The 11,896-nt window shown below is 34.5% G+C and overlaps 1 protein-coding gene across 1 annotated transcript; it reads right to left on the reverse strand.

Moving 5' to 3' along the window:
• Positions 1 to 1,288: 1,288 nt before the first annotated feature.
• LOC149259409 (YTH domain-containing protein ECT4-like) lies at positions 1,289 to 5,822 on the reverse strand. The gene is made up of 9 exons (XM_089418251.1): positions 5,523 to 5,822; positions 5,056 to 5,120; positions 4,661 to 4,814; positions 4,346 to 4,422; positions 3,768 to 4,118; positions 2,892 to 3,443; positions 2,560 to 2,772; positions 1,982 to 2,131; positions 1,289 to 1,883 (listed from the first exon to the last, which is right to left on the reverse strand). Exons 1-9 carry the CDS (start codon positions 5,548 to 5,550, stop codon positions 1,602 to 1,604), a joined length of 1,872 nt encoding a protein of 623 aa, XP_089274377.1. The 5' UTR covers positions 5,551 to 5,822; the 3' UTR covers positions 1,289 to 1,601.
• Between the last annotated feature and the right edge of the window lie 6,074 nt (positions 5,823 to 11,896).

Raw genomic sequence — 11,896 nt, forward strand, 5'->3', positions numbered from 1 at the left:
AGGAGCTATATAGACCTATATATGTAGACATGTTTTAAGAAATAAAATAGAGAATACTTTGGGGCAGAGAATAATCTTCGATTGAAAAGTGTCAAATGCTTGATGGAATTCTGTATTTCAATTCTGTAAAAGATGCAGTTGTCTTTTTATTTTTGTTTGGTATGGATAAGATGAATACATGAACAGATTTTTTATAGGCTCTGATCAGGGTGAATCTTAACTGGTATTCTTTAGAGTGGGAGTAATATGTATATTTCTCTTCAAAAAAATATAAAAATTCCTTGTTAAAGAAGAAGAACAAGTTCGTTCCATCTCTACTAAAAGTTTGAAGACACCAGTCAATGTAAAAACAAATGTCTATCAACCTGAAGCTCTCCAAATTAGAAAAAATTGCATTTTAATACAAAGTTTACGGCAAGGACGAGTGAAATTCTGAGAACTTTCTTGACAATTTCTTTGGAGAACAAACAAGGAAAGTATCTTGCAGGATATTTTGCCTAAAAATAGAAAATTTGGAAGAACACAAGTAAAAGATTTTGCAGAAAGAAGGATCAGGAAATTTAACTTTAAATATAACTTGATAAATTTCAACTATTGTTATAAATTTGGATGTACCCTTGGTTATATGGTTCTTGACAATGAAAAAAAAATTGCAGATACCTTTGCTGAAAAAACTAGCAAATTTGAAATATTATGCACAAACGAACGCCGGCAAATTCAACTTGACCATTCAACTTGATATATATATATATATATGTCTGTGTGTCACCCTAATATACCTGAAAATCATGAAATTACATAGAACTAATTTCATGAAATTTAAGAGCTGATTGATTTGAATCAGTCATGCGTTTCCAATTCCAAACTAGAGTTTCCACACCAAGTGCTGCTTTAGTATTGCAGTGATACTTCAATTGATTTTGAAGTTGTAATGTGATATTCAAGATAATTTCCAAATAATGATCCAACAGCTTTGCAGTGATGCTTAGATTATGCTTAAATTAATTCTGATGTGCTAGCACTCAAGGATCAAACATCATAGAGGAATAAACATTGTAATTATATTCTTATTTGGCACCCATGTTTTCAAGGCAGAAAATAAGATCACACTGAATAACAAAACTATCCAGATCCCACTCTACAACAGAGTGATCAGGAACTGATAACAATTCTGTCATCTTGTAACGCAAGATCTCTTCCCCAAAAGAGTTCTGCAAAAATACTACATTGAACAGAGAAACATCACATTGTCATTTCAAGAGAGACAGGAGCATCGTTAGAAATCGCGGACACTTGGAAGTTGTTTTCAATAAATTAACCAAAATCACAACCACACTTGAATGGTGTGGTATTCCCTACAATTACAAATCACTGGGAGTTACATCCCTTTAGGAGATGGTCCTTTCGCCTTGTACCTGTTACCTAGAGCAGATACTATGGTACAACGGGCACACTGCAATTGTAACTGATTTCAATGGATCAGGTGACCCTAACACCTCAATAAACTATGAACTATAATTTTCTAATCTCACCAGATATGATATAACTTGGATTACAGATCATTCCAAAAGTGACAACAGTAAAGCCTTTCTAGTCTTTTACTAGCAGGCTACAGATCCAACAATTAAAACTCCTGGGCTATCAACATGTATTATTTCTGGATCATGTTTCTTTGTTTCAACCCCTTTGGATTGAACTGTTTCATCTGTCTTCTCATCGGAATGCTCTGAATCAACACTCTCAGTCCCGTTTGAGTCTGAATGTAGATTACCATTTTCACTGGTTACAGGCAACCTTAATCCTGATGCCTTGACATCAGAACTGTTAACCACATCGCCATCCTCGCCTAACTTCTGAACATGAGCACCTTCACGAACTGCAAGCTGCAAAAAGAAGGCATATGATAGTTTGACTTTAACAATAGAAGGCATATGATAGTTTGACTTTAACAATTACAAATGTAGTTTCAAATTAGGCATACCTGTTGCTGCTGCTGAGCTTGTTGCCTCAGTTTCTTTTCCTTCATAACTTTCTGACGACTTTCATAGAATGTGAAATCATCAAGTATTGATGTTTTAAATGAAAAGTTTTTGAAAATTTTCAGCATATCTATACCCTGCTGAAATTTGATCTGTATGGACAAAATGATAATGATAATTATTGCATCAGACAAACATGGCAACTTCAACAAAAAAATCGATGCATTCAACATATTGGGTTCAAATCCAACGCATTTGATCTCAGTCACCAATGCAAAGAGGAACTAGTCCTCACACCTTTGCTTTCTTACAGTGACAAATGCTAAGATGTGAAGTGGGGGCATAATACCAAAAATATTATTTAACATGGCAGATTAGGAATAGAATTTATCTCATACCCAATGATATGCAACATGAGCAGGCATATGCGACGAAATAAAACTAAATAAAGACCAATAAAAAATCTACATGAAAGAAGAATTGAAATTTAAAAAAGGGAATCCAACAAAGATTTTGCAAGGCATATGCAAAAATATTAGTAACTCTAGCATGAAAAAATAAGCAAGTTGTAAATGATTACCTCTTGTGTGTCTCTACTGTTTGTCACAGGTTTGTTGTCATTGTTTTCCAAGATAATTTGGCGAAACTGTGAATTTGGAATATCCTTTATCATGTGCCACTTTACAGGGAAAAAACCATTCCACTTATCTTGCTGCCAGAAATCCATGCTTTTGTCAAAATCTACACTACCAACCATCTCCGCCACACCACAGAATTGACCACTTGCGTTAACCTGAATAACGTCAGTCACAGAAGACGCATGAGACAGTTATAAAATCTACTGATATAATATACCAGTAATTAACCAACCCACAATCACCAGTACTGACAAAAGGATAGCATTAGACTTACTGAGAAAAATAAAAACACTGGACAGCCTTTATTGTTTTCACCGGAAATCTTCTGAGCTTCTTGGTATGCTCCATCTAGCCTTTTATTGCCATTAGGAGTACTTGCCCAAACACTGTATTTGATGCTCTGATGAACATCATCCTCACTATATGATTTTATTACAAAAAACTTTGCATCATCATACTCAATAGAAAAATCTGCGAGGTTATATTGCTCTCTATTAATCACATTTCCATTCATCTCACAGTTTCCCAACCCATCTTCGCAATCAGAATTTCTCGTTTCTGAAGATATCTGATAGCCTTTTGGCCTGTTAGTTCGAGGACCACGGTTCTGTTCATTCAAAACATCAAAATTCCAATTTTCATTAGTGTGATTCCCATAAGCCTTTCCTCTCAAACGTGAGTTGGGTTTGAAAACCATGTTGTTATTGTTAAATGGCATCATCACTTTCCCCTGGTTGAATCCTGGGAAATTTTTCCTGAACTGCATAGAATCCTTGGGTAGCATTGGACCTCGGGCACCCAAGCCATGCTGCTGGTTAAGTTGGATCTGAAATCAATAAAAAGGCGTCACTGGTTGAAATAGATAGGATAAAATTAATGCAGAGAATAATAAATTAGATCTAAAAGCGGTCCAAATCTTTACCTTAAGAATTTCAAATATTATCTAAAACGTCCCAACAGTCCAGTACCATTTAGCAAGAAGTCACATGGCATGCACAACCTATCACTTTACTAATCTCCATAACATTTCGAGAATTCTTAAGGTGTTCAAAATTATTTCTATGAAAAAGGCAATTATTAAATAACATTATATCAACGATCCCTAGGAATTCACAACTTCTCCTCGGAACCGAGTTTTACTAGGTGATACCTGACTCATTGGCCTGAAATTCTGGGACCGAGCACCGCCAGAGTGAACAGGTACTTTTTTGCCATCCTTTTCAGCCAGCTTATGAGGAACAGTGCTTCCAGCAATAGCTTGACCTGCAGCAATTGATCCTGGCTCCTGGGAGCTGGGGTGCACCGGAGGTTGGAAATAACCCGAAGAAACTGGATGCTGATAAGGAGGGCCGGTATAATAGGGTCGTTGACCAATAAACTGACCATCAGATCCAACCATAGCTCCAGGAATATAGGGATTATATGGGTTGTACGGGGTTTGAGGAGGGTAGCCATACCCGGGTGTATAGTATACCATGGATCCATTTTCAGGAGCAACTCCCTGCAGTCAAATGAAACAGAATCAATACATTGAATCAAATCACTTGAAACAAATCACGCTCCCAACGATGAATCAGCAAACAACGGAAAACAGTCACTAAATCGCCAAATGGATATGACTAGGTTATAGTTACTTAAAACAAAAACAAAACAAAAAAGCATATGACTAGGGTAGTTACTTAAAACAAAAACAAAACACTAAGGATCACAAACTAGTTGAAAACGTACAGGATACTGCATATCTAGACCATCCATTCCTACATAACGAGCTTGCTCGTCCCATTCTTTTGCAGTCGCTTCATGTCCTGTTAAAGGAATTTCAGAGTCCATCAAGATTCCAGCTAACACCAATGTTTAAGAACTAAAAAGACAGGCAAGTTAAGCACTAGGAGCGATGACAGGTTAGTTTACCGAGCCCAATGACGGTAAGACTAATATTGTGCAAAATTGTCACACAATAGGCAGTAAGCTTCTTACTTAGCTAACGATTAAACTTATAGTCTGTAAACAACAGATTGAAACAGATTTAAAGCTTATACCAACCTGGATAATAGTAACCATGGTAGTAACTAGCAGGGTAGAAAGGCCGTTGCTCCCCTGCATCCAACTGTGGTTTATTCTCCTTTGCTCCAGCGGACTCACTAGAAGGCGCTGGACCAGCTGTAGTCTCAATTGGAGATTCATCTTTTGCAGGGGGCTATTACAGATCAAAATAATATAACATCAATAGAACACCCTAGAAAGAAGTCAAAGGAACATATAATGGCATTAACTAGCTATTATTGCAAAAACTCTAAAAACCCTAGACCACTGAACCCGGTCAACGATATTCGAACCAGTAAATTTTACCTTCAATAAACAAAATATTCGAACAACTAATCTTTCCTTTAAATAAACAAAAGACTGCGAACTAAAGTTCTGAATGCAGATCTACTTACCTTGGACTCGTCAATTGAATCCGGACGATCATCAATCTTGAGGTTTTCCATTAATTCCGCCACCTCTGAAGAAAGCTAACGCTAAGGAATAACATTGCACTATCCATCCAGAAGTTCAGCAACCGTTAATAATATCGAAGACAAAAGATGAGAAGAGCGATGCATCAAACCCTTCGAAGAAGGACAGATCTCATCACCGCCGGTCAATAAATATACTAAAACCTTTACGAGAAACCTGATTTATAGTTGCAAATACCAGTTCCTAAAATATATGAAACCACCTAGAAGAAACAGACCTAAATCACTCCTAACTTTTTCCAAAAAAAAAACCTTTAATAAAAAAACATAAAATAGGACAAAGATTGCGGCCTGCGTGCTAACCCATGAAGATTGAACAACCAGTGATCTATAAAATGAAAATACCAAGAATAAACAGAACAAGAAGGTCTTAAAAATTAAAAGGATACGTTGTTTCGCCGGGACTGCAACAGCCATGTCTTCTTCCTCCTTTACCTTCTTCAACTCTGCAGCAAAACTAGACCGCTTCCACTCCTACTCTGGCTCCCCTGTCGCGGCACAGGTCGACAACCACGTCTCGCGGCTCAAAGGTTCCAGGATCGATTCTCGACCCCTTAGCTTAAAAAAAATAAAACCTAGCACTGTGCGAGCTACTTCGAAAACCCTAAGAACAGGAGGCTGAATGTCAAAACCCTTAGATTCGATTCTCATATAGATGAGTTCAGGATTTGAAATTACTCAGAAATGCATTTAAGGAAAACGAGAATTTAGTAATTTTTTAATGTTCGAGACTCCGCTAGGGAGCGTTTCAACCGTTCAGGGAAAGTAAAGACAGAAACGTGACCAATTCAAATAAAAAGACTGATTACACGTGGCAGTTATCTATTGGTTTACATTTCGACTTCGGAACCAACGTGGATGTACTATTAATATTTTATTTTATGTCCATGGATATTTATATTTTAAAAACATAATAAAAATTATAAAATCAAACTGTAAAAATGCATTCAATAATTATATTTTCTTTTAATTTTATTACCTAATAATTCAGTTGTTAGATTAACGGAACAATAAGTTGGGACGGTGGAAATACATTCAATAATTATATTTTCTTTTAATTTCTACCATTTATTAATTTAACTGTTAGATTAACTAAATATATTTAATAATTTAACTGTTAGATTAACTAAATATTATAAAAGATATCAATTTAATGGAGAAGATACATTCAATGATTGTATTTTCTTTTGATTAATTAGCTTTAATAATTTATTATTTTATAATCTATTATAATTATTTAATAATTTTATAATTTTATAATAAATTACAAACTCTATATATATAATAGATAAATAAGAAATGTCTAATTATTAAATGAAAAAGCTATATACCATTATCCGTAATTAAATTAAAAATTTATCATCTGTAAATAAATTATTTAAAATAAAGTAGGTCAATGATAAAAAAAATTTAGTAAAATTATTATTTATGAAAACTGATTTGATAGGTTTTTTTTTGAAAATAGAATCATTGCATTTTATGAGTTGGAGTATGTATTAAAAAAATTTATGTTTGGTAAATAGTTTGTTTTCCTTGAACTAAAAAAAATTTAGTCCAATTATTATTTCGAAAGAGTATGTTTTATAGAGCAATGAGCGGAGTATGTATTAGAATTATTTATGTTTGGTTAAGAGTTTGTTTTTCTTGAACTTAAAAGGTCCAATGTATTTCGTAGGAGTGGAAGTCTGTCCTCTACGAGCAAGAGTGAAAGTCTGTCCTCTACGAACCACTAGTTAGTTAAAGGTCTAAGGCATCTTAGAAGAGTTAAAGTTTGTCCCATAAAGACCACTAACTGATTATTCCATGTGGCGATGAGTAATGAGTCAATTACATTCATATTCATAAAAAACTAGAGATAACCATCTTCGCTACTAATTTAAAATAAATAAATAAATCAATCCTTTGCTTACTTCGGTTCGAAGGCATCATAGTACATCGGGACTTTGAGGTGTGAGAAAATTTGGGGGAAAAACACATTAAAATCGCTTTGTGATTTTATAAGAAAAGACAAGGAGAGTGACTCATGCAATGCCACACAATTAACTTTGACTGAGGTACAAAAGATCTGGAGTTGCGTGCCTCGTTTGGAAGTCCACATGATCTTTTAATTTTTTATTTACTAAATAATGGTCCCTAAAATATGGAGTGACATATGGTTAGGTAACAATTTTTTATTTAGAATCTGAATACATTTGGTAATGAAATTGATGTATATTTTTAACTTTTACCATGAATTTATGATTTTAAAGTTTAATGATCTCTGATTTTAAAGTTTAATGATCTCTGAATAGTCAATAATATATTTATTTGGATTCTAGAATAAATTGAATAAGAGAAAATAGATTGTTCATTGTCCTTGTTAAATAGAATACAAATATGTTGATTATGAGGCATGTGGCATGTGATGATCCATGTTTATTTTTTATTGGTGAGAAGAGTAATTAATTTTGCAAGATTAAAGTAAAAGTTATACTGAGAGAGTAGAGTTATTAAGTTTTTGAAATTAAAGGAAAAGTTACACCCACAATTAGTTTTGAAATAACTAGAATGTATGATGAATTTTTATGAATTCAAAAATAATTTTGCACATTAAAAAAATTATTTTTTTTATAAAATTCAAGTATATTTTATATATAGATATAAATAATTTCTTTTACACAATAATATAGATATTGTTGGTGGAAGATTGTTAATGTTTATGTGAAGAGAATGCCAAGATGGTGTAGTCTTTGTTGGCAAAATTAAATGAAAATTTTAAAAATAAAATAATGATACATTTGGTTTTGAGAGTTGACTTGGTTATAACTAACCAATTTAGCTCAATAAGGTTGTGATGTGAAACAACTTTGTAATAATAAAGAAGGTAAATCTTTAACATTATAAAAATAATAAGGTTGTGATGTGAAACAACTGTGTAATAATAAAGAAGGTAAATCTTTAACATTATAAAAATAATAACATGAGGCACTATATTCTTATATCTAATAAATATATGTAGCATAAAAATAAGGACAATTTCTAGCATGTACATATTTAATCATATAAGCATCATAAATCCATCGTAACTCTAGATGTGTCAAATATTGATAGGGATCAAATATCTTGAAGCATATCTCTCTCTCTCTCTCTTAATTTATGAATCTATGCACTAATGAAGCAAGGAGTTGTAATATTTCTATGTAAATATGATATTGGCACTATTTATATTTATGTGTAAATATGGTATCTCTCCTTTTAAGTTAGGTAGGTTTATCTTAGGTGGTTTGGAGGATTGATTGTTATCCTCCCCACTTAGGTACTTGCAAGTGACATCATGAACTCTTATCAAGTATATTATTGTAATGGATTTTAGTCTTTTGTTGTTGAACAACCTTGAGCTCTAAAGAATATCTTACCCTTGCATGTGGATTAGAAGGTTAGGTGTACATGTCAAATCTCTCTTTTTCATATATAGAGATACTTTTATTTGTTTGTATCCATATTTGGCTAACATGTACATTATTATTATTTCTTTTAAGTATTATCTTTTTAAAACTAACATCTAAGTGTTACCCACATGACAAACATGACAACATCTTGATCATACTAGGTTGTAGATGCACTTAGATACTCTGAGTGCAATAAGCATTACTATAATGCAATCTTGTAAAGTTCTTGTTTACGTTCATTTTCATGCAAGTTGGAAAAAGAGTGGAGTAAGAGTTCTCCATGGTCCTTTTTCATCATCCACTTTTGTATTCTTTTGCAGCTTATTTTTTGAATTTTGCATTTATGTAGTGCATCATTTGCAAAAGATGTTAACCTTTTTGCATCCTTTTTAGTGTTTTTATGTAATGTTACAATCTTTTTCGTGTCATCTTTGCACATTTGTTGGTTTTTTTTGCCTTGTGTTTTGCATCTGCATCTTTTTTACATTAGGTTATGTGTTTTATGGATCCCATACTCCTCCATTTTTCATTTTTTGAGATCTTTTCACATATGTTTGTATCCTTTTGAATTTGTTTTCCCTCTATTTGCACAATTTCTGCCCCTTCACAATATAGAGCTCTTTCAATCTTTTCAATGCATATTTGAAGTCACAATTCCAAGTTACAATTGAAAATTATGTCTCTAAGTTGCAATGCATGCCAACACATTTCTTTCACATTACATTGGATGTGGGTAGACACAAATCAATTACATTTTTTATGTTTAGTGTGTCTCTTACATTCTTGAGTGTGGGATAGGTGCATAAGTCACATGTGTCATTTATGTTAGGCGTGTCACTTATGTGTGAATGTGAGTCATTTATGTACAAGTGTTAGATGCATCACTTATGTTAAGTGTGTTGCTTATATGTGTGGGTGTGTGGGTAGGTGTATCACTTCTGTCAGTGACAGGAATTTTTTTGTGCATCACTTACATATGTTTGTTGGATGCATGCATTGTGTGCATGGGTTAGATGCATGTGTAGGTGCATAAGTCAAGTACATTACAAATGTTAGGCATGTTGTTTATGTGCAAGAACACATAAATAGGATCATATAGTATATGTGTTAGAAAATTATATAATACAGAATAATGGAACACATAAGATATATTGCAGAAATATAAACACATAAAACAAGAGAGACACAGATATATGTGGTTCACCCAATTTGAGCTATGTCCACGGGAAACAGCTAGTCCTTCCTTTTATATTATCCAACAAACTAAAGAGGTACAACCTACAGCAGATCCGTTGTAATTCCCTCCTCGCTCTCACACAATCTCCTCTCTCTTTCTCACTCATAATGCATATCTACATAGATGCAATACAATTCTCTCATATATAGCAAGGGGTTGCCTTCTAGGGCAAAAAACCCTAAATTAAACATAACTTCTATCGTTGGATCTTCGCCTAATGAACGGCCCAAATTGACTACAAAATTACAACATTTTACAAGGCAATGTTACATCTATTTTTTAGCTTCGGGGGCACTGCCCCTGATCCCCCACCGGGAGGGGGCTCCCAAAGATCGTAGCCGCACCCCCCTGGACCCCCCTTGCAGTGTACATTTTACGAACGGTGTTGCTGCCACATTATGAACTGAGGTCCAATGTGGCGATACCTCTAAATAAAGAAGATAATCAGGCTCCACACCCAACAATCTCCCACTTGGAGACTGATTATAGCAACTCCACTACTACTTCATTTGTTGGACAATGACTCCACTTTGGACCTAGTTGTTTCTCATCTTCTCCATCATACTTGAGGACCAATTGAAACTGAGCAGAATCTCAGTTTCTCCCTGGTTACAACTTTTGTTAACATATCTACAGGATTCTAGCTAGTGTGTATCTTTTCCAGCTTCAATTGTCCATCTTCCAACACTGATCGTATGAAATGGTACTTGAGTTGTATATGTTTAGTCTTGGAATGAAATTCAGAGTTCTTTGTAAGATGTATGGCACTCTGGCTGTCACTGTATAACCTGCCCAACTCCTGCTTCTTACCCAATTCATCTAGAAACCTTTGTAACCAAATCCTTTCTTTACTAGCCTCTATAGCAGCAGCATACTCTGCTTCCATTGTTGAGAGTGCAGCAACACTTTACAGTTTTGAAACCCAACTGACATTTGTTCCATGAATAGTAAACACATACGTTGTTGTGCTCCTCCTGTTATCTCTATCACCCACTATATCTGCATCAACATATCCCTGTAGAACAATGTTTGAACCAACAAAGCATAATGTTTGATTTGTGGTACCTCTCAAATACCTGAGAATCCACTTCACCGCCATCCAATGTTCTTTTCCTGGATTGTTCATGTACCTGCTTACAACTCCCACTCCATGTGCAATATCAGGCCTTGTGCAGACCATTGCATACATTAAGCTTCCAACTGTTGATGCATGTGGAACTTTAGACATGTAAGCCATTTCTTCTAAAATCTTAGGACACACCTCCTTACTTAGTTTGAAATGGCTAGCCAAAGGTATACTAAATGGTTTTGCATTCTGCATATTAAATATTTTCAACACCTTTTCTATGTACTCACTCTGAGACAATGTTAATTTTCGATTCTTCCTGTCTCTAGTTATTCTCATACCAAGGATTTGTTTTGCAACACCCAAATCCTTCATTGCAAATGAGTTCACCACTTTTCTTTTGGGCACATTTATTTCCTGCATGTTAGAACCTGCAACAAGCATGTCATCTACATACAATAACAATATAATATAGCTTCCATCATTTTGCCTTTTGAGATAAACACAATGATCAGAGTGACATCTAGTATAACCTTGTTCAAACATAAACCTGTCAAATTTTAGATACCACTGCCTTGGAGCCTGTTTTAAGCCATACAAGCTCTTCTTCAACCTGCACACTAGTTTCTCCTTTCCTTTTATCTCATTTCCTTGTGGTTGTTGCATATATATCTCTTCCTCTAAATCCCCATGGAGAAAGGTTGTCTTTACATCTAACTACTCAAGATGCAAAGCTTCAGCTGCTACTAGACTTAAAATAGTTCTGATTGAAGTCATTTTAACAACAGGAGAGAATATCTCATCGAAGTCTATACCCTTTTTCTGTGCAAACCCCCTCACCACAAGTCTAGCTTTATACCTTTTTATACCTCCATCTTCTTCCTGTAAACCCATTTATTTTGCAATGTTGTTTTACCTACATGCAACCTGACTAAGTCCCATGTCTAGTTATGTGCTAAGGGGTACATCTCTTCTTTCATGGCTTGCTCCCATTTCTTCCTAGTTTCTACCTGCACTGCTTCTTCATAACAT

The sequence above is a fragment of the Pinus tabuliformis genome, chromosome 6 (genome assembly GCF_031772625.1).
Source record: "Pinus tabuliformis cultivar Carrire ecotype Pingquan chromosome 6, CPIR1, whole genome shotgun sequence".
Taxonomy (NCBI): domain Eukaryota; kingdom Viridiplantae; phylum Streptophyta; class Pinopsida; order Pinales; family Pinaceae; genus Pinus; species Pinus tabuliformis.

What these genes read in the sequence shown, in the direction of transcription:
- LOC149259409 (XM_089418251.1), bottom strand. Translation starts at nt 5,550, where the DNA reads ATGGCTGTTGCAGTCCCGGCGAAACAAC. An exon ending in TGCAGTCCCGGCGAAACAAC is followed by an intron (nt 5,121 to 5,522) that starts GTATCCTTTTAA and finishes AGCTTTCTTCAG; the next exon opens with AGGTGGCGGAATTAATGGAA. An exon ending in ACAGTAGAGACACACAAGAG is followed by an intron (nt 2,132 to 2,559) that starts GTAATCATTTAC and finishes TTGTCCATACAG; the next exon opens with ATCAAATTTCAGCAGGGTAT.